This window comes from Penicillium angulare (assembly GCF_028827245.1).
Source record: "Penicillium angulare strain IBT 27051 chromosome Unknown utg000001l_segment0_segment0, whole genome shotgun sequence".
Lineage (NCBI taxonomy): Eukaryota > Fungi > Ascomycota > Eurotiomycetes > Eurotiales > Aspergillaceae > Penicillium > Penicillium angulare.
Genome location: NW_026623160.1, coordinates 4,388,156 through 4,412,761, shown reverse-complemented (window position 1 = coordinate 4,412,761; position 24,606 = coordinate 4,388,156). Strand labels below are relative to the sequence as shown.

General features: G+C 48.3%; 7 protein-coding genes across 7 annotated transcripts; 5 read left to right on the top strand and 2 right to left on the bottom strand.

Moving 5' to 3' along the window:
* Positions 1-1,124: 1,124 nt before the first annotated feature.
* N7478_001472 (type I polyketide synthase) lies at positions 1,125-8,934 on the top strand (the record flags this gene model as incomplete). The annotated part of the gene is made up of 2 exons (XM_056917687.1): positions 1,125-1,509; positions 1,568-8,934. The coding sequence occupies 2 exons, from the start codon at positions 1,125-1,127 to the stop codon at positions 8,932-8,934; spliced, it is 7,752 nt and encodes a 2,583-aa protein (XP_056785567.1).
* A 1,103-nt stretch (positions 8,935-10,037) lies between these two features.
* N7478_001471 (uncharacterized protein) lies at positions 10,038-10,268 on the top strand (the record flags this gene model as incomplete). Its single annotated transcript, XM_056917686.1, has 1 exon — positions 10,038-10,268. One exon carries the CDS (start codon positions 10,038-10,040, stop codon positions 10,266-10,268), a length of 231 nt encoding a protein of 76 aa, XP_056785566.1.
* Positions 10,269-11,478: 1,210 nt separating this feature from the next.
* Positions 11,479-11,937, top strand: N7478_001470 (uncharacterized protein; the record flags this gene model as incomplete). Its single annotated transcript, XM_056917685.1, has 2 exons — positions 11,479-11,728; positions 11,798-11,937. The coding sequence occupies 2 exons, from the start codon at positions 11,479-11,481 to the stop codon at positions 11,935-11,937; spliced, it is 390 nt and encodes a 129-aa protein (XP_056785565.1).
* A 194-nt stretch (positions 11,938-12,131) lies between these two features.
* On the bottom strand, positions 12,132-13,667 carry N7478_001469 (uncharacterized protein; the record flags this gene model as incomplete). Its single annotated transcript, XM_056917684.1, has 3 exons — positions 12,132-12,781; positions 12,958-13,062; positions 13,130-13,667. The coding sequence occupies 3 exons, from the start codon at positions 13,665-13,667 to the stop codon at positions 12,132-12,134; spliced, it is 1,293 nt and encodes a 430-aa protein (XP_056785564.1).
* A 5,327-nt stretch (positions 13,668-18,994) lies between these two features.
* Positions 18,995-19,888, top strand: N7478_001468 (uncharacterized protein; the record flags this gene model as incomplete). Its single annotated transcript, XM_056917683.1, has 1 exon — positions 18,995-19,888. The coding sequence occupies one exon, from the start codon at positions 18,995-18,997 to the stop codon at positions 19,886-19,888; it is 894 nt and encodes a 297-aa protein (XP_056785563.1).
* Positions 19,889-20,749: 861 nt separating this feature from the next.
* On the top strand, positions 20,750-22,020 carry N7478_001467 (uncharacterized protein; the record flags this gene model as incomplete). The annotated part of the gene is made up of 2 exons (XM_056917682.1): positions 20,750-21,004; positions 21,052-22,020. The coding sequence occupies 2 exons, from the start codon at positions 20,750-20,752 to the stop codon at positions 22,018-22,020; spliced, it is 1,224 nt and encodes a 407-aa protein (XP_056785562.1).
* Positions 22,021-22,135: 115 nt separating this feature from the next.
* On the bottom strand, positions 22,136-23,994 carry N7478_001466 (amidase; the record flags this gene model as incomplete). The annotated part of the gene is made up of 4 exons (XM_056917681.1): positions 22,136-22,272; positions 22,330-22,432; positions 22,465-23,613; positions 23,668-23,994. 4 exons carry the CDS (start codon positions 23,992-23,994, stop codon positions 22,136-22,138), a joined length of 1,716 nt encoding a protein of 571 aa, XP_056785561.1.
* Between the last annotated feature and the right edge of the window lie 612 nt (positions 23,995-24,606).

The window sequence follows — 24,606 nt, the reverse complement described above, 5'->3', positions numbered from 1 at the left end:
AGGGTTCATTATTTTTGTGAAAGAAAAATTGTGGGGCCGGTTAGTTGGGGGCCGTAAGGCGCCCAACTAGCACTCCATTAACACATGCCCTCCTAGTTGCTGAGCCCCATATTCCTCAGACTGCATGATGTAAGTTGTTGAAAGCGATCAACCTGTAGTTTGAGACTTTAAAGTTCTATTGATCCTGTCAGTTTCCCTGTCAAAGGAATATTGGAATATACAGAAGCAGTACAGTAGATAAACATGCTCCAGATCTCCCCTACTTTTTCAATAAAGCGAGCTGGCATGTGGGTCGGCAGAGCCAAATTTGGAATGATGCGCGGCCGAGTACGCCGATGTGGGCTGCATCTTTCATATCGGCGGTGGCACTGAAAAGACATGCATCACCTGGAAATAAACGGAATTAGACTTTTTCACGCATTCCGTGTCTAGGGCGCCTGATTACCGACGTCCGTGCAATTTTTGCGAGCTCCCAAAACCAATTACTAGCGTATAAGCCAGTAGTATACAGCAAAGAGCTCCACGTCATAGCAAAATGCAGCACATGTGCGCTTCGGTAATGTTGCCTTACCTCATATATATCACTTAAGGAAACCTTGGGATGAATTATCATATCCATGGACGTTTCCAAAGAACGAGACTCGTAGTTTACGTATGTTCAAGAGACGGCTCTCTCTAAAGCCAGATCCTACCCACCAGTTTTCTTGGCATAATTGGCTGATTACCAAGTCATGTAATGGGGGGCCTGATTTCTTCAACTTTAATTCAGACCGGCAGGTTCAGGCCAGCAGGTTCAGGCCGGCAGCTTCAGGCCGGCAGCTTCAGGCCGGCAGCTTCAGGCCGGCAGCTTCAGGCCCATTGTGACCATATGTCATAGACAATGTCATCAATAAATAAAAATACTGGGTATGTACATAATGTCCAACCCTGAAAGATACCTGAATAGGTAGTCGTCAGTCACTCTATGCTAGTGCCGTGACTATCACCCTATCTCAAATCTAACCTGAAGTGAAGGATCCTTTTATCGGTGACCTTTTATTTATCTATCACGAGGTTATAAGCTTTATACCTATTGTCTTCACGGATCCTCCTCACCCCTCTTACCATTTACCACATATTACGCTATGGCTCCTTTCATGTGCGAGGAAGATATCCCTTCCGAAAAAAGCGGCAATACAACCAACAACAAGACAGATAGAGATATTGCGATTGTTGGATATTCATATCGATTTCCAGCAGAAGCAGTAAATGATGAGCAATTCTGGAAATTACTCGTGGAAAAAAGATGTGCCATGACTGAGTGGCCTGCCGACCGCATGAATGTATCTGGATGGTACCATCCGGACAAATACCGTCGAGGCCAGGTGACATCACGCGGTGCATGCTTCTTAGAAGAAGATGTATCATTATTTGATGCTGCTTTCTTCTCTCTGTCAGGTGATGAGGCAGCGGCTCTCGATCCGCAACAAAGGCATATGTTGGAAGTAACTTATATGGCGTTAGAAAATGGTAAGCAGTCTTCTCAATGTTGCTACGCGGCTTAGACTAGCGCTGATGATATCTGTAGCGGGGATTCCAATGGACAAAATGGCCGGATCACAAACATCAGTGCACGTGGGATGCTTTGGCAGTGATTATCGGCTCATGCGTCTCAAAGAAATCGAAAATACAACTGATTATGACGTACTTGGCATAAGCATGTGCATGACTGCGAATCGTGTGAGCTGGTTCTTTGACTGGCGAGGGGCCAGTGTGAATATCGACACAGCTTGCTCAAGCAGCTTAGTAGCCCTGGATATGGCTTGTCAAGGATTGGTGAACGGAGAGGCTGACATGGGAATTGCGGCCGGGACCAATCTTCTCTTATCCCCAGATATGGTGCAGGTTGAATCAAACGTCAATATGCTTTCCCCTGATTCGATAAGTTACAGTTTTGATCATCGAGCCAACGGCTTCAGTCGAGGTGAAGGGACAGGAGTCGTGGTACTTAAACGTCTTCAAGACGCTCTTCGCGATGGCGATACCGTCCGAGCCGTAATTCGGGCTACTGGTTCCAACCAAGATGGCTTGACTGCATCGGGCATTATGCAACCTAACGGTGCTTCTCAGACAGAACTCATCCGACGAACTTATGAGAAAGCTGGACTGAGCCTTGAGCCTTGTCGCTTCTTTGAGGCCCATGGAACAGGAACTCCCGTGGGTGACCCAATCGAGTGTGATGCTATTGGGGAGGCCTTCCGAGGCGTTCGGTCTCCTACTGATCCCCTAATTGTCGGATCAGTTAAATCAAACATTGGTCACCTTGAGGGTGCTAGTGGCATAGCTGCTCTTATCAAGACTATCATGGTCCTGGAAAAGGGGATAATTCCTCCAAACACAAACTTCGAGAAGCCAAACCCGCGGATCGACTTGCAGCTACATAACCTCTGCCTTCCGTTGGAGGCTATGGCATGGCCAACACCGGGTCTGCGAAGGGCGTCGGTTAATTCCTTTGGCGTAGGAGGATCAAACGCCCATGCGATTCTTGATGATGCCTACAACTATCTCTGTGAGCGTGGACTGAAAGGAAATCATCTTACCGTCGAAAGCAAATCGATGCAGCCAAAGCAATATAGTGTTTCATTGAGCAAGCAGAGTCGTATTCTTTCCATCCCAAAGCTACTTACAATCTCTGCGACAACCAAGGCAGGTTTCAAGGATATGGTACGAGCCTACAAAGCATATTTTGACAGTTTGTCTTTCCCGGAAGATAATTTTCAACAGTTCATCAATGATCTGGCTCACACATTGAATACACGTCGAACTGTCATGTCTTACAAGAGCTTCTGGCTTGCGTCCAGCCCGGAAGATCTATACAATATGGACCAGAAGATATCCACCGCCTCTAATAATCAGCAATCACCGGTTTTGGGATTCGTATTCACAGGCCAAGGAGCTCAATGGGCGGAAATGGGGCGAGAGCTGCTGCGGTATCCAGGATATCGGGCAAGTATTGGGAGATGTCAGCAGGCGCTGGAGTCTTTCGGCTGTCAGTGGTCTTTGGTAACTGAACTACTTCAACCCCAAAATGAAAGCCGCATAAATGAACCTGAAATAGCTCAGCCAGCTAACACCGCGTTGCAAATTGCTCTGGTTGATCTGCTAGATGAGCTCAATGTGCACCCAGCCGCGGTTATTGGGCACTCTTCTGGAGAGATCGCCGCCGCATATACAGTCAAAGCTATCTCCCTGTCTGATTCCATGAGGATTGCCTATTTTCGAGGTCTTTGTGCCAGAGAGCTGGCAAAAGCAAGTTCCCAGCCCGGGGCAATGCTTGCTGTGGGACTTTCTGATGCGCAAGCTCAAGTTTATGTCGACCGTGTCATCAAGACAGAGACGTCTCAGATCCTTGGCATTGCTTGCGTCAATAGTCCAAAGAGTGTCACTATTTCAGGATATGCAAACCAAGTGGATCGACTGCAGGCTCTCTTCGATGCGGACAAAGTCTTTTCGCGCAAGCTGCGGGTGCCTGTGGGATATCATTCGGCTCAAATGAACCAAATTTCCGAAGTTTATCGACGACACCTCAAGGGACTTGACGGCGAACTAGTTTCCAAGCCATTCTCGGATATAACAATGGTCTCTTCTGTTACAGGGAAGACCGTTGAAGCAGCAGAATTAGCGAAGCCTGACTATTGGGTTGCTAATCTTGTCTCTCCAGTTCAATTTACTAAGGCAATTTTTGGTGTCTGTACAGATCCTGGAAGCAAAATCCGCAAAAAGTTAGACTGCAGTCACCGGGGTCGGCCAGGGGTCAATATTTTAGTTGAAATCGGTCCCCATTCAGCGATGCAAGGACCTGTTCGAGACACGTTGGAGCTACTGACCTGGGGCAAGGACATAAATTATTTTCCAATTATTCGTCGACAAGAGCATGCAATCTATACGTTCTTGAGCGCTATTGGAAATCTTTATTCACTAGGTGTTTCGGTCGCCCTCGGCATATTGAATCAGATCTGTGATTCTGAAAAAAAGGAACATCACCTGCTTGTTGACCTACCACCCTACCAGTTCAATCACTCCACTTCATACTGGCGAGAAGGACGACTGAGCAAGCGTATCCGTCTTGGAGGTGGTCGTCTTGATCTTTTAGGAAAACCAGTGGCAGATTGGAATCATCTCGAAGCAAGATGGACCAATCATATTCGTTTGACAGATATGCCCTGGGTGAAAGACCATGTCGTGAAAGGTGTACTACTATACCCTGCCGCTGGCATGGTTGTGATGGCCATTGAAGCTGCTCATCAGATGGCTGATCCCGCTCGTTGCGTCTCTGGGTTTGAACTGGAAGATTTGACATTCCATCGTGCACTTACGATCCCTCGAGACGCCGATGGAATTGAGACTAGCTTTCTGCTACGAACGAGGACTGAGAACGGCATTCCTGAACCGTGGATGGAGTTTCGTTTATTTTCCTATGAGAACGAAAACTGGAACGAGAACTGTTACGGTCGCATTAAGCTGAACTATACCGGCCCGGCGGATGCAATACTGGATGACTGGTTAGAAACACACAATGACATCGCTAGTGGATGCACCAGCGAACTTGCTTCAGACTCCTTGTACTCAACTCTCCATCGCCATGGATACGAATTTGGTCCGAATTTCCAAACAATACTTGATCCCAAATGCAATTTGAGGCAGGCGATATCGAGTGTCCAGGTATTCCAGTGGCCAGCCAGTCAATACCCTCAGCCTCACGTCATCCATCCCACCACCCTTGACGGGATTTTCCAACTTAGCAGCGCTGCTTTGATTGGAAGCAGTGGGTCAAATGCGTCAACTGCTTTACCTACTGGAGTTGGGCGTCTATGGATTGCGAAGGAGGGCTTGAGTGGGCCTTCAGCGACACAGGTTCAAGCTTCAGCCAGTGTCATTACAATGCACTCCCGCGGGAATGATTTCGACATTAGTGCCACAGATGAACAAAGGAACCGCATTTTGGTTCAAGTACAAAGACTTCAAACCACCACTGTGGCAGATGGCAAAAATTCAAACCAGAAAGAAACAAATGAACTACCGATTTATCAAATCGAATATCTGCCCGATGTGGAGTCAATGAATCCAGCACAGTTGGCCCTGTATTGCGCCCCGGCAAGGCCTCAGGAAGCCGAGCCAATACAATATTTCCGTGATGTAAACTTCATCCAATACAAATTTTTAGACGATTCTCTCGCTTCATTGTCTGCCAATCCGATGGGCCCCAGGTCTACCATTCCACATATCCAACGATACATAGAGTGGGCTCAACTGCAGCAGAGAAAGTTCCAATCTGGAGAACTACCCAACGCTCGCCCCGAGTGGAAAGATCTTCTACATGACACAGCCTACTTTGAAGCCGCCTGCAACCGCATCTCTGCGGCAAATGACTTGGGGGCAATGTATGTTCACACCGGACATAATCTCCTTAGTATTCTTCGAGGGGAGAAAGACCCCCTAGAGTTTATCTTTACCGGTGATCGCATGTCGAAGACATATACCGAGCTCAACAACAGACCTGGTTGTTTTGGCCCATGGGGGCGTTATCTACAAGCCTTGGCTCGCAAGAGCCCTACAATGCGAATTCTGGAGGTTGGCGCCGGTACAGGGGGTACCACTATTCAGATGCTAAGAGCCATGTCGACAGATATTGGTCTTCGAGAGAAAGATGCTTTGTATGCAAGCTATCACTACACAGACATATCGGCTGCATTCTTTGAAAAAGCAGAGGAGCGTTTTCACCAGTTCCCTCGCATGGAATTCCAAATTTTAGACATCACTCAAGATCCTGCTAATCAAGGATTTGAGCTCGAATCATATGACTTGATCATCGCAGCAAATGCCCTCCATGCAACGCCATCAATGAATCAGACAATGACAAACGTCCGCTCCCTGTTGAAGCCTCAAGGGAAATTAATGCTGTTCGAAGTAACTCGTCCGGAAATCATCCGACCAGGTTTTATTGCTGGATTAATGCAAGGTTGGTGGAACGGAGTAGATGAAGGAAGATTGTGGAGCCCAGCCCTCACACTACCTGAGTGGAACACTGTGCTGCAACAGACTGGTTTCCGGGGAGTCGAAATCATCTTCCCTGAATATCAGAATTCCGAATGCCAAGAGTCCTGTATTATTGTCGGTACAGCTGGCAATCCAGCACCCCCTGTACCTTCTTTCTGCTTCATCGTTGATCCCACTTCGGCAGCACAGGAGCATCTTCTTGCGCAAACAACCAAAGCCCTCCACTTCCGGTATCCAGAATCAAGAATCTCAACCAGACTCCTCGAAGACTCGCGATCGATTGCGAACATTGCAGGAGAGACGCTTGTATTTCTAGGCGAAACGGAAAACCCAATCTTGAGTAGTATGAGTCGTGGAACTTTCGGTCACATTCAGCACCTGCTTAGTGAATGTAAATCCATTCTCTGGGTCACAGCTGGAGGGGGCAAAGCGTCAGTTACTCCAGAATATGGCCTTGTGGATGGCTTGGCTCGCAGTCTGCGAAGTGAAAAGACTAGCCGACGGATCTGTACTTTAGCTCTCGACATGGACGACGGATTTCAAGCTCGCCATGAACAGCACATTGTTTCTATCATTGATAGATTTTTACTTGACCTGTCTCGGCCTGTATATGAGCCTGAATTTGTCGAAATTCAGGGCCAGCTCCATGTTCCACGTCTTCAGTTAGCTCCCGAAGTCACTGAAGAGCTATACAGCGCCTCCCAGCCTTATCAATTGGCCGATCAACCACTGCAGGGGCTTTGCCGAGTGCAACTTACTGTGGGCTCGCTGGGTCTTCTTTCTTCTTTGCACTGGACCGACAGTGCTGACGACAGTAGCTCCCCACTCCTGGCTAACGAGGTATATGTTGACAATAAGGCCGCCGGCACCAGCATTTCTGACGTCTCCATTGCCCTGGACAGGGCTCCCAATACAGCACTTGGTCTTGAATCAGCGGGTATTATTGTTCAGGCAGGCGAGAGCTCAGGTTTCTCCGTTGGTGACCGTGTCCTTGCCTTTGGTTCTGGAAAACTCCAAACCAAAATCCGAGTCAAGTCAGAAACATTATGCCGTCTTCCAAACGAGCTGTCTTTCACAGATGCCGCAGTTATCCCTGTGGCATTCGGTACTATGTGGCATGCGCTAGTTGAAGTTGGCCGATTGCAACGAGGCCAAAGTGTTCTCATTCACGCCGGTGCTGGTGCGAGTGGCCAAGCCGCAATTCAGCTTGCAAAATATTTTGGTGCCAAAGTGTATACAACTGTGAGTACCGCAGAGAAGAAAAGACTTTTGATAGAGAGATATGGAATTCCTGCAGACCGCATTTTTGGCAGTCGAGATACCTATTTCGCGCGTGGGGTCCGAAAAGCGACGCAAGGTCGTGGAGTAGACTTGGTTGTAAATTTCATCGACGGAGACGTCCAACGCCTATCTTGCGACTGTATTTCGCGGTATGGTCAATTGATTCATCTGAGCTCAGCGCCCTCCAGCGCGCCCATCCTGCTGTCTCAATCGGCCCGGCAGGTGTCTTTTACTTGTCTTGATATTGTCAGCTGGATGAATGAGAGACCTGATATGGTCCAACATGCGATCCAGAACATTCTGTCCCTTGTTAAGGCTGGTTACCTTTCTCCTGGAAAGCTTTCTCAGGTGCAAGATGCAGCTGCTATCGAAAAGACCTTCCAGGCTATACAAGATGGAACTACAACTGGACGGCTTGTGATCGATTTGGCGGCGAACGCTGTAGTTCCGACAGTCCTAGCGGTCCGAACTTCATTTACCTTGAGATCTGATGCAACGTACGTCCTGGCTGGTGGACTGGGAGGGTTAGGTCGAGTCACGGCCCAATGGATGGCTGATCATGGCGCCCGCAACCTGGTTTTACTAGGACGTTCGGGGCCTAAAACACAAAAAGCACTGGACCTTATTCAGGAACTACAGAAAAAGGGCGTGAAAGTTCATGCACCACCCTGTGACTTGATGGACGCGGCTTCCGTCCGCCAGGCAATGACTGAAGTCTCCGGGAATATGCCACCGGTTCGGGGTTGCGTACAAGGCTCCATGGTTCTCCGGAATGGCCTCTTTGGCGATATGAGCCATGATGATTGGCGACCGGCGGTGGAATGCAAGGGGCTGGGATCGAAGCATCTAACAAGAAATCTCCCCTCGGATCTCGATTTCTTCATTCTCCTTTCTTCATTGAGTGGGATTTTTGGCAACCAAGGCCAATCCAATTACTCTGCGGGATGTAGCTACTTGGATTCTTTTGCTCGCCATAAAGTGGCTCAAGGTAAGAAAGTCATTTCGATGGATCTTGGTATCATGGTCGATGATGGTATCCTGGTGGAGACAGACGGATATCTCGATCAGGTAATGAAGAAGAGCTCCTTCGCCCCGGTATCACGGTCGCATTACTTAGCCTTGCTCTCTTTGTATTGCAATCCCGACCGGGCAATTTCCACTCCAACATGTGCACAAATATTATTGGGGCTGCCGGTCACTTCGCCCTCCAGTGGATCTGATATAGGTGACCTTCTCGAAAAGCCTATTTCATCTCGACTCAAGCTCGAACGGATATCTCTCGAACATGTTAGTCAGTCTACAGGAGAGGTCAGCGTGAGAAGTCTATTTTCAAAAACAACGTCTTTACAGGAAGGACGAGAAACAGTCAGCCAGGCTCTAATTGACAAGATGATCCACTCCTACCGACTGATACCAGAGGATACAACTGTCGACGAAGATGCTACGTTGAGTACGTATCGGGTAGATTCATTATTGGCCGTAGAGCTATGCAACTGGATTTCGAAAGAGTTCATGGCAGATGTTGCTGTCTTGGAAATCATGGGCGGTGCGACATTTGCGACGGTGAATATGCTTGTGGCCAGTCGAAGCCAACTCCCCCATCCACAGTGGAGCTGATTAGGGATGTGATTCATTGGTTATATTTCATCTTTGACTAGTCACCTAGCGCGGAGTTCTTCTGGTACTCAAGATTGTTATTAAGAATGTCGCGTATATAGCCGGCTAATTTGGTTTTTGAAAAGCTTGATTTTGTCCAGATTAATCTTAATACACCCCGCTTGCGCGCCGGAGGGTGTCTCTACCTACCGTCCTTTGGACATCATTCCAGTCACCCCCATCGACCGGAGTCCATCGTATCATCTCGCAAGTGGCCATCAGGTAATGAACCTAGTGTGGTTTCCGTAGTTACAGTCGAAGAGTAGCAGCGAGATACAGCATCGATCAAAGTCAGGGTTATGTACAGTATTTCTATTATTAGCCTATATCGCCATGCTATGTTTTCAGAAATATATCGATTGAATATAGAGAAACCAAAAAAAGCCGTCAATAATAACAATTGGATATCATATTATTCGTGCCAGGCAATCGAGAACCATTTGTGATGCTGGGACTCTACAATATAACCTCGTATAGGGTAAACGGAGCAGGGTATACAGCATAAAGGGCATAATAGAACTTTTCAGCTGGGATTAAGTCTAGCGGAATCAAAGACAAACAAGGCTCACTAGTAGCGGATGTCTAGATATCTTCGTAGCCTTATATACAGCCACGCTCTTTGGGAAGAGTATAGTAGTATTGGCACTAACTTACATACTGGTGATACGACTACCATTCTGCCCAAAGAGCAAGAACAGCAGAGCAAGCAGCATCTCCGGTAAAGTGAAAGCCAAAGGCCAGTGCTTGATAGAGAAAGGTAGAGAGAGGAAGAAACGAAGAGGGTATAAAAAAGGCACGGCGAACTTTTTATGCCGGAGGAACAGAATGCGGAGTTTACAGAACAAGGTATTAAACTAAAAGCAGTAAAACTAAGGTCCGGGCACTACTAGGGTAATACCGACATCAACGCCAGTTCAGACAAATATGCCTTCATCCTTTTTGAACTCAGTAAGGCACAGGATGTCGATCCCGATCGTGATCTAATCCCGTGGAAGTGCGAGACGCCAAAGTATCTTATGGCTATCTATGCTATGTTGTCTTGCTATCATTGCCAGGAGATCCGAATGATGGAAAATGTATCAGATATTCCAAACCCCGAGTACTTGAGGGATATCGCGCTCAACAGCGCTATCCAGCCCGATGCTGACATTATTGACGTTTCCGCGGCTGAAGAATGCATTACTGACGGGACAAAAGTGTATGCTGAGGTTACATTAGAAATTGGTCTACAGAAGAACATTATCGCTATTGACAAATTGGACCAAAGGTTCTGGGCTGAGGATCTCTCTTCTTAGCTCCGTATGGTTCTTATATCTTCGAGAAGCTGGTTATGGCCGCGGGTGCAGGCGCATACTTTCGGTCCCTATTTGCAGTACCAGAGGGGATAATATGTACGATCGAAATAACAATACCCCGTGGCATAAGGGCTGGTCAAAAGATAGTGCCACTGGTTTTTGTGTGATAGGTCTCACACTGATAGATGCCTCGACGCCTATGACAGACTCATCCGTCGCAAAGGGTGAACTAGAGCCCAGCCTGAGAGTTCAGCCTTAGAGTTAATGTGTCTATTTGCTGGTCTGTCATAAGTATGTCTCTCATGTGCCTATGTGTATACGTCGGCGAGGCTGATAGGAAGATAGCGAAGCATTGAACACGTAGCATCAATATGCCTGCCTCTCATACGATCAGACAGCGAAAGGGAACAATTTAGAACAACCTGATCACTATACCAACCTTAATACTACCTTCAAGCTTACTCAAAACATGAGTTGTGGTTCAAATGTAAGGCTCAGTCTTACTCATTCCCCACTCCAACTCAGGTGAGAACACAACTCGTAGCCGAGAGGCCCAGATCACGGCAACCTGTCTTCTCTCATGTAAAAATAGTATAGATGACTCGGATTTGCTTACATGGTGGTGTATTGTCTTAAGATGAGTCGTAATCAAAGTCAACCCATGTTATTTGTAGCTAAGAGAATTCACTAGGATACAAATAGAACCGCCCCCCATGCCAATACAGTACGGGAAAACCTAAAGCTGGGGCAGCTCACACGAACCCAGATACAGCAAGCAAAGTAGAGTAAATATGGCTGTGCGCATTTCTGATCGAGTCAATTATCGCTACACTTTCTATATCATTTCTATGTAGTAATTTTTGGACTCTCGTGTCTATTCATATTATCCATATAGGCGGTCTAGGACCATGCGGAATGTACTTAAGGGCGAGCGGAGTAGTGAGACATACCTCTTGCTCACGGGATGTACAATCCTGTTGTCGGTCATAGCAAGTGATCTACGGCAAGTCCCGCATTATCTCCAATCAGGCCTTCAACGCCAAGATAGGCCATGAAGAGGCAAAGATCTATGTTTCACTACGCCTCAAAGAAGAGGTATACAAACCATCTGAATTCCCAAATATCAACGCTTTTTCATATCAACTCTACAACTCATTTTCTTTTACTGGACTGAATTTCAAAACAAACCTCCACTTCTTGCTTCATCAAAATGCAGTTCGCCACTCTGATTGCCTCCGTCCTCGCCCTTGCAGTGGGCGTCTCTGCCGCACCATCTCCTGCTACTCCCCCCAATACCCGTTATGCTCAGTTTCGCCTTTTCGGTGAGCCCAGGTGCTTGGAGCAGAATATGGGCGAATTGGGCGTCTACGGGAACTACGTCAACAAATGCAACACTTTCCCTGATGCTGCCGGTACGGTCAAGTCTGTTAGCTTCGAATATGCTATCAATAACTGCACATGTGAGTTTCTTGTCGTTAATTTATCTCGTTTTGGATTATTATGGTCTCCGTAACTAATAAACAAAACAGTGCGCGTTTACAGCGATGTGACTTGCCATCTTACTCGACATGATGTTGAGGTGGGCACTTGTATTTCGGGTGATAAAGAATATCGCAGCTACGAAGTGCTTTGCAACCATCTTTGGATCCTTTGCAGGATTCTAGAGTGAGGTTGGAGCTTGGATTTGCATTTGCATTTGGGTCGAAAATTCGGGAAAGTGGACCACTACAGTCAAATATGTGCCTAATAATATGTCTAATACGGGTCGGATGATAAAATGAGATTAGCATTGCGTCAGAAACTACAATTAGCTATCACATAATATCCGCAAAGGCTTTTCTATTCTCACAAGCGTAAAGCATTCTACATAATATACCGATGCTCAGTAGTCTCCTCCAAAACCTCAAAACGCATCCCAACCTCAACAACTCCTTCCTTGCGCGGCATACCCATCATCCCAAAACAAGGCTTATACTTAAGCCCAGCGTCAACCCTCCGATACGAAACAAGCGTATCCCACGGCTGCTTCTTATGCTTAACCGCCGAATCCGGATCAACATTTGGAACCTGACACCTTCCACACCGTGTCACGATATCCATGAACAGAGGTTCCTGTTCTACCTCCTGTGGAGCATCATCGCACCAATCTTTCGAAGGGGTAGCTTTAATCCGCACCAGTTTCCATAGGTCTTCAATCCATGGCTTTTCACCACGTACGATGATATTAGGCCTAAAGCGCTCGATGGTAATTGGATCCACACCATTACTGATTAAGCGTGTGTTCAACTCTTTGAGCGGCGCATCCGAGGCAATGAGTACGGGAAACTCGTCTGGGAAATTGATCGTTTGCACACGACCTACACGGTCTGGTGAGCCGTTGCCTTGAACTACGCGGGGCTCTGGACCCTTGTAGACTAGTGCGACGGGGTAGTCCAAGAAAGACGAGAAGGCAGCATTGATCTCATCGCTGTAGATGTATCCATATGTATCATGGCCCCAGATCTTGACGCCTGCTACGGTGGTATGAGCTTGAAGCCACTCTTGGGTGGGGAATGCAGGGATGCGGATTGTAGTTGTCGCCTTCTCGACATCGATTCCGATTTATCGATGGACTCCGGACCTGTGCATGAAGTCGAAATAATGAGCTCATGTCTGGGATCCTTAAGACGGTCTCTGTCATCGTTTGTACCGTCCTTTTGATTGCCGGTATGGGCCTCCAAGGCACTGTGTTTTTCTTTAAGGATTTCAACTCTTTCCGTAAGGTTTGCAAGAAGGTCTTTGGCTGCGATAGACACTACAGTAAGATGTATGTCGTTAGCTTTCAAATGCTTTGGAATAGGCGACCTTGAACGAGAACAAACATTGGACAATTATCTCCTGCCAGCTCGTAATGTGCTCGAATGTGGACTGGGTGGCAGTGATCTCTGATACCAAATCGCTCAAGTATGAGTGGGGATCTACAAGCTGCCGAGGAATTTTCGTACCAATGAAGTCGTGGTCCACTTTCGACAACTCCAGCAGCGCGTTTCCTTTCTGAATCCGAACATGGTATGTGCCATTTCCCTGTAGCTCGGCGTCATATAAGGGAGATCTTACGACATCTGCCCAACTTATAGAAGCGTCACTTATCTCTTCGATTCCCAACACGCATGGCTCAGTTGAGGTGAAAAGTGAAGCAAGGCCGGCGGCTTTATGATCGCTAGCGAGCGGAAATTCAAAAAGCCGGGCTAGGTTGATATCGGCTTGCAGAACCGTTTGATATGATAGCAGTAGTTCCAAAGTAGAGGTGAGATTGAACTCTGAAGGTATAAAGAAACGCGAGATAATGTGGTAGTCGGGTCGTTCATTTGTTGAGTGAGAAGCCTGTTCAAGATCGTTTTTCTCTTGAGTAGAGCTCATTTTCATTTCCCCTGAATAGGGCTCTGTCGCATTTAGGGATTTGCGTACGAGCTAGTATCAAGGATGTCCGATTAGAGAGAGTTGGGAATTGATGTCTGGTTGAAGAACTATCTCTACTTCTCAGGGGGAATACATGGAAAATGCGGGCGGGCGCTGTTCACACTAGGCCTAGAGAGGAATAGTGGTAAACCACTCCTCTCCAGCTTGACACCATTCTCTGAGACTCAGAGTTGTTGTTAATCAAAGGAAGATTGATTGTTATTGTCATCCAGAGGGAAATATGAGGCTATATATACAACGAGAAGAACAAGTTGATTGGAAATCAACTTGATTCTGTATATAGATATTTCGGCATTAATTCCGATGGGACGGCTTGGTTCCTGATCTGCACCAGCCTTATATCACAACATTCCCCCTCAGAATCGTCCTGCTGGCAGGGCGATACTGGAATTGAGCAGAGCAGTCAGGCCTCGGTAAAACCACTCAAAAAACCTTCGTGGGAAAAGAAAGTGGAAAGAGCACCTGCGCTGTCATGCTTGTTGCCTTAGGTTTTGGATACGTCGATTCCCAAAAGACTACAGAACTTGGCAAAGGACGTTGGCCCTAATGGCTTGGTGAGACCATCCGCGGCCTGCTCCTCAGTGGGAACATACTGCAGGTCAATTTCTCCTGCATTCAGCACCGACCGCTGATAATGGAACTTGACATTGAAGTGTTTGGTCCGTTTGTGAAATTCGGGATTGCGGGAGAGCGCAATAGCGGATTGATTGTCAGCCATGATATTAGTGACCGGAGACCGATACAGATTTGTTTCTCCTAGAAAGGTGCGGAGCCACTGTAGATGTAAAATGGCATTGTATTGGCCAATGTATTCGGCATGAGTCGTGGACGTGGCCACTTCCCCCTGACGTTTGGACGACCAGGAAACCGGCGCTCCCGCCAGTTGGAACACGTAGCCAGACGTGGAGTATGCTCCATCCGTGACGACGGAGCCACCGAAGTCGGCGTCAGTGTATCCGATCAATTGACCATTTCGGTAGGTGATACGGTGAGATTGCGTGGCTTTGATGTAGCGAAGCAGTCGCTGAAGTGCGGCCTGGTGATGCGATTGCGGCCGGGATGTGAAGCGACTCAACATTCCGAGCGCAAACGCAATATCCGGTCGCGTGCCAACCATCAAATACATGAGCGAGCCGATAGCAGTTGCATAGCGAGCTTTTGCTTCTTCATCCGGAGGTTCCTCCTCTGGGCGAGTATTCAGGCTTTGCTTAGGATTCATCGGCGTAGACTTCGGCTGACAACTCTCCATGCCAAAGTCGGAGAGCACCTTCTGGATGTACTGATGTTGGTGAATAGACACGGACCCATCAACGTGATAGTCAAACTCGATCCCGAGGAACGAACGAGGGATGCCCAGATCGTTCAATCGGAACTCGGTTTGTAAGGCTCGTTGTACTTGTTCAATTTCGTGCGTATTTGCCGCAGCAACTAGAAAGTCATCGACATAAACGCAAACGACGCAGTCCGCTTTCCAGAAAACACAGTTGTCCGATTGGGCCATAGTGAAGCCCTGAGAAGCCAGGACGCGGTGGACGCATTGGTACCAAATCCGCGGGGCCTGCTTCAGCCCATACAGTGAACGGCGCAGCCGACACACGTACCCTGGTTCTTCAAAGCCTTCGGGCAACTCCATATAGATAGACGAATCGACGTCTCCATGGAGAAATGCGGTAACCGCATCGAATTGGTGGAGTTTCCATCCGCGCAACACGGCGCTGGCGACGATGCAGCGGACCGAGTCCATGCGCGACACAGCCGCAAACGTTTCGTGATAATCGATGCCATGTTTCTGCCGGTAGCCTTTGATGACCAGTCGCGCTTTGCGCGTTCCGTTGGTTTTGGTCTTGAAGACCCATTTGCACCCAATCACATGATCCCCAGCGGGGATGTCCTCCCGCCGAACCTTTTCCCATGTTCCGTGTTCGAGAAGCGACGCATATTCTTTCTGGATGGCGGCCCACCAGATTAGCTGGTCTGGGCCTGACACAGCTTCGCGGAAGGTTGCCGGGTCGGCTTGTCTGGCCGGTGCAGTATTCAATGCGCCTGCCGAGTACACCTTCCCCAGCGATTCCAGGAGACGCCGTGATGGTCTTCGTCTGCGACCATACATCGAATACCCAAGATCCGATGTCAAGTCGGTTTCCTGTTGGCTTGGATTGATCACTGGAGGTGTCTCATCCTCGCGCTCAGATGGCGGCTTCTCTCGTTCATTCGACCGAGGTAATGGCGACGCAGGAGGTGTTGGCAGCTCGCTGGCTGAACTTGGCATTGGTGGAAAGACAGATGATGGAGGAGCGTTGTCCGGGAGGTCGTTGCCTGTTTCCCCCTCGATGAGTGGCGCCACGGGGGTCCTCTCATCGAACTCGACATCACGGGAGAATATTGTCTTTCCTGAGTGGATTTCGTACAGCTTGTACTGGTTGGGTTCACAATAACCTAGCAGTCGGCACTCGGACGACCTCGGTCCGAGTTTGGCTCGATGCTCTTTTGGGATCAACACCCAGGCACGAGAGCCGATCCGGCGTAGATGCAAGAGCGAGGGCGGCTTCCCATAAATCACTTCATACGGTGTCCTTTTTCGCAGAATTGATGCTGGCGCGCGCAGCTTCAGATAGACTACCGTATCTATAAGTTCGACCCACCAGGAAGGAGGAAGGTTTGCATCGGACAGGAGCGTGTTGATCCGCTCCCGGATAGTGCGGTTCGTTCGTTCGGCCAGCCCATTCTGCCCTTTGCAGTATGGCGGCGAGGTGTCAAACTCAACTCCCTGGCGTTCGAGGTGTGTTCCGACCGGCAGATATTCTCTTCCATTGTCGGTAAGAAATCTTCTAATCTGGGCCCCAAATTGTCGGTGCACCCAGGCCTCAAACTGTCGGAACTTCTGCAGCGCTTCATGTTTCCATCTCATGGCATAGGCCCATGAGCCCCGAGAATAATCGTCAGTAAAGGTGATCACGTACCTGCTGCCATCTTTGGCAATCGGCATCTCCATGATGTCCGAGTGGATCAATTCAAAAATTCTCGTTGAATGCAGACGTGGCCGCCTTGCACGGGAGTTCCTCTTCTGATGCTGCTTACCCGACATGCACGCCGGGCAACGCGGCGTTGCCTGCAGTTGCGCCTGCGTCAGCGGTCGGTACGGAGTGCCGGTCTGCCGGAGGACCACCCTCAAGTCGCCCCGGTTCAGATGTCCCATCCGAGCGTGCCATAGCGCTTCGGAGGCCTGGTCCACTCCTTTGCCCGCATCTGCTTCGAGTATCACAGCTTCACCACCGAGTTCAGAGGTTGGCGATGCGCATCCTACGCCACTTGACTCTTCACGGCTGTCGACGTCCATGGCCACCGCCTGCGGTTCCAGGGAATCTGCATGGCCATAGGTCGTCGGCGCCCTCGCCAGTTGGACTCGTTCTCGAGATCTCTTGCTCACATGGCACCGCAGGATCAACAGATCCTCCTCCGCATGGTAGGCGGTCCCCACCGTTCGTCCTCGGCGTTGCACAAAGACGTTCTGCGGGTGCGCTACCACCGAGTAGCGGTCTCTTAGCAACTTCGGCACACTGATCAGGTTCATCCCGACGCGTGGCGCGAAGTATACGTTCTTGAGCACCAGGGGTTGGTTGAACTTCCCCCGGAGCGTGAGCTTCACCGTCCCAATCCCTTCGGCTTCCACTGGATCGCCCGCCGTGTCCAACATCTCGCGATGGGGCCGCAGACTGCTGAAGCAGCTCCGGTCCCAGCAGATGTGGCTGGTGGCAGCCGAGTCCAGGATCCACCGGGGTGACGGTGCGTGGGTATAGAGAGTCGTCACCCTCGCCCTCACAACATTGATCCGCGGTCTCTTGGAAGTCGGCGGGCCCTGCCGTTCTTCCACCTGGCTTGATGGTATACTTCGCAAATTGCTTCTTGGTGAGCCGGAAACACTCCGTTCGGCCTTCAGGGCATGGTCCCTGGACGGCTGTTCTTCTCGCTGTTTCTTCCAGCACTGCGCGACCACATGGCCGCGCTTCTTGCAGTAGTTACACTTTTTGGTATTCTTCTGCACGGTATTGATTGAAGGGCTATTCGATGCGCCAGACGCTCCATGCGGGAGCGTTGCGGCGTCCTTCCGCTGCACCGTCTGTTCTGCATTTGCCAGACGGTTTCCGATCGTGGTCGGGTTGACTGGATCTTTGTCATTTTGGATCGCATCTACAATCAAGATGTATTCTGGTCCGATCTGAGTCAACAGAATCGCAATGTGCGTCCGGTCGCCGATTGATCCGGGGACGATAGCATTCAACCGGTGTACTAACATCCGTACACGATCGACAAACTCGCGTGCACTGCCACAGCGCTCGCCTGTGGTCTCACGCAACTGGGCGAACAGCTCGCAGAACGTGGCGAGTTCCATCCGCCGATACCGTTCTTCAAGTTCATTCCAGAGGTCGCGAGATGTTTCGAGTCCCGCGACATGAATGCTGATGTGGGGGGACAAGTAACGGAAGATAGTATGGTAGGCCTCGGCTTCGCGGCGCGACCATTCACGGTGGCGCTCGAACGCCTGGACCTCCACTTCGAGGCGCGCGTCGATGGCGCGCTGCCTCACCGCCCCGCTGAGGTGGGGCTCCACCAAGGGGTGGATGTCCGCCGTAATAGGTTTGGCGTACTTGAACAGGCAGTCAGGACGCTGGAGGTCGCCCGACACCACGTCCCAGACCTGTCTCGCTTTGAGGTAGGAGGTCATGAGACGTTTCCAGGTAGCGAAGTTGTCGCTTCCTGTCAGAGGCTCGATGGCCGTGACGGCTCGGTCTGGGGAGTCATGGACCAGAGCCGACATGATGATAAGTTGATGAGTTGAAAGCGGGGTAGATATATAATCAAGATGGATAGATAAGATGTTTCTCAGATGAGTAGAGACGGCACCCGAGAGATTGCTCCCGGGCTCATAACCTGTTGTTAATCAAAGGAAGATTGATTGTTATTGTCATCCAGAGGGAAATATGAGGCTATATATACAACGAGAAGAACAAGTTGATTGGAAATCAACTTGATTCTGTATATAGATATTTCGGCATTAATTCCGATGGGACGGCTTGGTTCCTGATCTGCACCAGCCTTATATCACAACAAGAGGTCAAGAACTTGATGTCCACCTCCGCACTAAGATTACTACCTTAAAAGAAGAGGCAAGCTGGTCTTACAATGATATTAAGAAATTCCCTGATCTGCCTTTATCAACGATCAAATACACTTGTCTAAAGTCACGGCTTCGACACAAAGAGGAATCTATGAAGCGGAGTGGACGTCCAAAAAAACTTGATGAGAATGACCGTCAAAAGGCCCTCCAAAAGGTCCATAAAAATCCTCGAGTTAAATATGAAGATCTTCTTGAAGAGGTAGATCATAAAGTCAAAAAACGCTCTATCAGTCGGCTTCTTAGCTTGGAGAATATGAGAAAATGGAGGGTTATGAAACGTTCTTATCTTAAACCTGAGCATGCTGCTGCCCGACTTGAATGGGCAGAAAGGTATCGACACTACCAAAAAGATAATTCTGATCGAGTCTTTTGGTCAGATGAATGTACAATTGAACGAAGGATTGGACTTCGTCCTGAGTATTCTTTTATTCGACCCTCAGACCAAGCTGCAGCTGGAGAAGTTATGCCAACTCCCCATCGAGGATTCCAGTGTAAGCAAATGTTTTGGGGTTGTTTCTCAGGCTCTCGCCGTCGTTCTGGATTGTTAACTCTTGACGGTGATCCAGAGCTAGGTGGAGGTGTGAATCGCTTTATTATCCTTCGTACATACCGTACAATTTTGCCGACTTTATTAATTGATCCAAATACGATGTTCCAACAGGACAATACTCCAACTCATACTGCTATTATTGTCCGTCATTATATTCGCAATGAGCTTAGACGGGAGGTCATAGTCTGGCCTCCATTTTCACCAGATCTCAATCCAATTGAGAACCTTTGGACTCTTTTAAAACAGAAAATCTATGATCTACGACCTCATCTACTTCATATACCTAATAATGATACTACATTAAATATTTTGATTGATACAGCTCAGGCTGCGTGGCAAGATATTGATTTTAGTGTATTAGAGCATCTTTCGGAGACTATACCACATCGTGTACAAGCAATTCTTAACTCCTATGGGTGGTATACCAAATATTAGTTAGGAATTTAATATTTTCATGAGGTTTAATCCGGCAGAATTGGTATGGCAGAAAATAGCGGTCAGTATGGGTGGTCGGAGGCATTTGACGCGCCACTGTATACAGCGTCCACGAATTCGCTAGGTCCATGTATCCTCTAAGCGCCCCAAAATATGTGTCCTTCAACAGCAGTCCCCGGAGCATCTTAAATCAATCATTTTTCAATCCACATTATATTGATTCCGCTTGACCTCATTGGTCTCCTCAGCATACTAGGCTATACGAATATAGCCTGTGCAGACAGAAAATTAATATGACCCATTATGCGTCATATTGTGTAAGTTAAACCAAAGTGCAGTGGCGCTTAGAGAGTGGGGTAAGGCTAGGAGTGCCTTTTCCCCCTATCTCACCCGTATTCAATCGACATCCTCCTGATAAGTACGTCATCTCATATCTCACTTTAAAGCCAATACATCCAAGATTGTCATGAACACCATCTCCACCCACTGAACCTCTCCATCGACCCCTTAAAATCCATCTGACGAAGAGATGATTAAGACCCGACCAAGAACAGTTTTCACCCCATGCCGACGCGGTCAATCCGAACTGCACGATTGCGGACAAAGACGGGCTGTCACTCATGTCGGGAACGACGGAAAAAATGCGACGAGAAGAAACCAACATGTAGGGCGTGTGAAAAGCTTCAAAAGAATTGTGTCTACGGAGTTCAAAAGCCCTCGTCGAAAACAGGTTCATTCATCGCGCCACTGCCATGTCTTCCTCGGAACATCCCGCTACCTTTGGCATTTTCTGCATTAACATCCGACATTGATTCGCGGTTAATGGAATACTATTCCATGAAATTTATCCATCTGGTGACTATGCCAGATGCTAACCCCGAATTCACCAATAGTTCGTTCATGTTCACCATTGCGTCCAATGAACAATGGGTTATGCATGCTCTGCTCGCCTGTGCTGCTCTTCATGCTTCATGGGATGCAATAGTTCCCAAACAATATGCCTTGATTTACAACCAAAGTGCACTCCGAGGCCTTCGGCGGGCAGTTCGAGTATCACATACGGAGCACTGCGGCGATATGATTTTGGCAACTTGCCTTTCATTGGGGGTTTTCGAGGTTTGTCCCCGAGAAAATCAATGTTGCTAGTGCTAAAACTTTTACAGGACTTCTACCTGGCCCCGATCAGCCAAAGCTTGACACATTATACAGCCCTGGCGAGAGTTCTAGAACAACAAACAATGGATGTTTCGGAATTCGATACTTTGCAGTTTTCAATTTTGCATTGGACCGCGCTGGATTCCATACTCTATCATTTTTCTACCAGGCTCATTTTTGAAAAAGACGTTCGTGTTGCTTGCTCATCCTTTCCAAGTCGAGCAATTGAAAAGTATATCAAAGCCATTGAAAACGAACAAGCGAAACCTCGGCCTTCTTCATTAATTCTGCCTGTCCTCGGGAAATTACCTCCGGCACTCTTTCTATTAATCTACCAGATGACCTGGCTGAGCAGACAGCGCCCGCTGGAAACTGGCTTCAATCACGATCTTGCTTTACGTTACGTGGCTGAAATCTACCGGCTAGAACGTGGTCGTATCAGATCTCGTTTCGGAAAACTCTCGCTTACAAAAGACGACAACAATATGAGCAATGCTGACATTGGCACCGAATTATATTTTCTGGCAGCGCGAATTTTTGCCCGCAAGCTTGAAAACCCCCAGGAAATATGCAGTTCTTCTCCAGAGATCACTGAATTGCTCTCGAAAGGTCTTGCTTTACTTGAACTGTACGATGGAAATGCTCGTTATGGGCAGTTTATCTGCTGGCCGATGCTTATATTGGGTTGCGCAGTCTGCCCAAATGCCGACTCAGGAGAGTCTCAGGATTGCCTTTCTTCTCGGGGAGGATCCCTTTACACGAAAACCAAAGCAGTCATACAGGATCAACTTCTGCGAATTTGGGAGACATCCCATTCTGGTCACGTGAAACGAACTGTGAATGCTTTGGAAAGGGTGTGGAAGGCTCCTGGGTATTTCGATAGAGACACCGCTATGGAAAATTATTCTGAAACTGGATGTGACAGTCTAGATGCTTTAATCTGGGAGACGGGTGTGGGTCGTGTCTGGCTATCATGAATACAGGTTCGAGGTCCATGGACCTTTTTGAAAGAAGAAGAGAGCAAGAGGAGATCCTGTAAGGGAAGGAGAGGGGAAATATAAAATTGTTCCTCGTCTATTCAAATGATGGTGATCAAGTAGATTCGTATCCAGAACGCCTTTTGAGGCAATCGTCAATTACTCCTGCTATCTTGAGACATTCTTCATCTCTCATGCGGTTCGTGAAGACCTGAATTGAACAAGGCATTCCTTCTAAATTATCCGGATTATCTGGCGGCTCGGTTAGGTGTTAGGTGCATGAAGGTATCATGTTTTCGCGAAGCTTACAATTTAGACAAGTTTGCTCCTCCGCAATTTCCATGGTTTCAAAGTCGCACTTCGAAACTTGACCAAATGGCATTACACAAGCGGGATACTGCTTCAATGAGTACTTGCTTTTAGCAGCATTCATCAGAAACTCACATCAAGGAGGTTGAGGATTGATGTATAGGGCGACCATATCCAGGAGTCATGTGGTATCGCCGTGGTCTGTGCTGAGGGCCCCAGGACGGCGTCAATTCCTTTTTCCAGCCACAATTTTCTCCATTTCTCTGCAAATTCATGCCGTCTCACGGTTAAAGCGGCGTACTTGCGAGTTAAGTCGAGCCCGTCCAGATCTGAGGTGAATTTATTGCTAGAAGAGTTTGTCTTCTGCAACGCCTTCGCCACACACGGCACCAGAGGTTCTCCGCTGGATCTGATATATTCCATAGATGTTTCAGAATGAAGGTTGAAGAGACCTCCGATAATTTGACTCGCATCAGATACGCCACCCTCATCAGAGCTCAGGCGGATGACTTCATGCCCTTCTGCTTGTAGCCTTTGGGCGGCTTCCTTTAGTGCTCTAATCATAGGAGGATGAAAGGGATATAGATGATCCTCTTCGAGTAATCCAATCCTAAGAACAGATCTGATGTCACGTTCGACATGGCGCCAGGGGGTGTCAATGGCCGTCGAGTCAAATGCTGCAGGTTTCGCACCTATTACTGCGCTCATTAGAATGCTGAGCGACTCTAGATCATGCGCCAATGGCCCTGCCGAGGCTGTGACTGGTTTGCACCCGGGCAGCGAGGGAGCTACCTGTCCTCCATAGGGTATTCGGCAAGAGGTGGGCTTGAAGCCGTATAATCCACAGCACGACGCCGGGATGCGGACCGAACCCGCAATATCGGTCCCGATACCCAGAGGTGAGCCTCTGAAAGCTATTAGCGCTCCTTCCCCTCCACTAGAGCCACCTGCAGTAAGTAATGTATTGCGAGGATTCAATGTCCTTCCGAAGATATTGTTGTCGGTATCGGCAGTCATCAAGGTCTGAGGGATGTTTGTTTTCACGTATAGCACGGCTCCGAGTTCAAGCAGGATCTCGGTCAATGGGGAGTTTGATACCGATTTCTTCCCCAGGAAGGAGACAAATCCAATGCTAGCCTCAGTTCCAATTATTTGAAACCCATCTTTGAGACTGACAGGGAGACCGTGCAAAGGTGCGAGTGGGTTGCCATCGCTCCTCCACTGATCAAGATATTTTGCACGAGCCAATGCTTCATCAAAAAGAGTCTCAGTAAGGCAGGAAGTCTCAAAACATAGTTATTAGCAAATCAATTCATGTCAACCCAAGGATGTCCATACCAATTGCTGAGCAAGTGCAGCTCTCTTCGAAAAAGCGAGAGTCACTTCCAAAGAGGAAATTTCACCCGATGAAAGCTGTGCGAGTAATTCCTTCACGGTGAGTTCTTCCGTAATCATAAGTTCACGAATAGAAAGAATCCCAGAGTTTTGAGGAATGCTCATAGCCGATAAGTTGTTACCACATTTGTCAAGTGGAAAAGCGAGAGTCTGCATTATAGAAGTGGGCAGCTGCCATTCTCTGGGAATAGTTTCTCGGCGATGTTGCCATGCCGACTCAACACTCACCTGCCAGCCTACTTGCTCCTTGTTTTCATCAATTGAGCACATGGCGAGTTTATCGGGACAATCAAGGTGATACAATTGCTTCACAGTAATGTGGTAGATCAGGTCGTATCAATGAGAGACTGCGCTGGTTATATAATGCGCATATCCAAACCTACGATCCAACGCTTTTCCGACAAACGCTGAATTCGTTGTTACAAAAACGAGATATTGTGACGAGCTTTCCAATCAGATGCGATTGCGCCCTCCAATTACATGCGATTGTGCCCTCCAATCAGATGCGATTGCGCCCTCCAATCACATGCGATTGTACCCTCAAATCAGATGCCATTGCGCCCTTGAGCCATATATTTCCCAATATTGCTTTGTTGAAGCTTCGGAGTGGGGGACCTCCACCTCAATATCAGGGAATATAGAGTCGAAAGCAGTATCCGCCTAGCGATGCCCTTGATCAAAGAACCTTAAACACAGCGTTCCTGTTTGTAACGGTGTCAATTCATACGTCGAAAGATTCCACAGATCATTTTCAGATATCATGCCAAAGCTCAACTATAGGCTGATCATTTAGGTACAATACCACAGGAATAGGACAGGGTCTGATACACACCCAAGATCCTCCGTATGTACACCGTACCTTTTGAAAGATACAGATCTAGC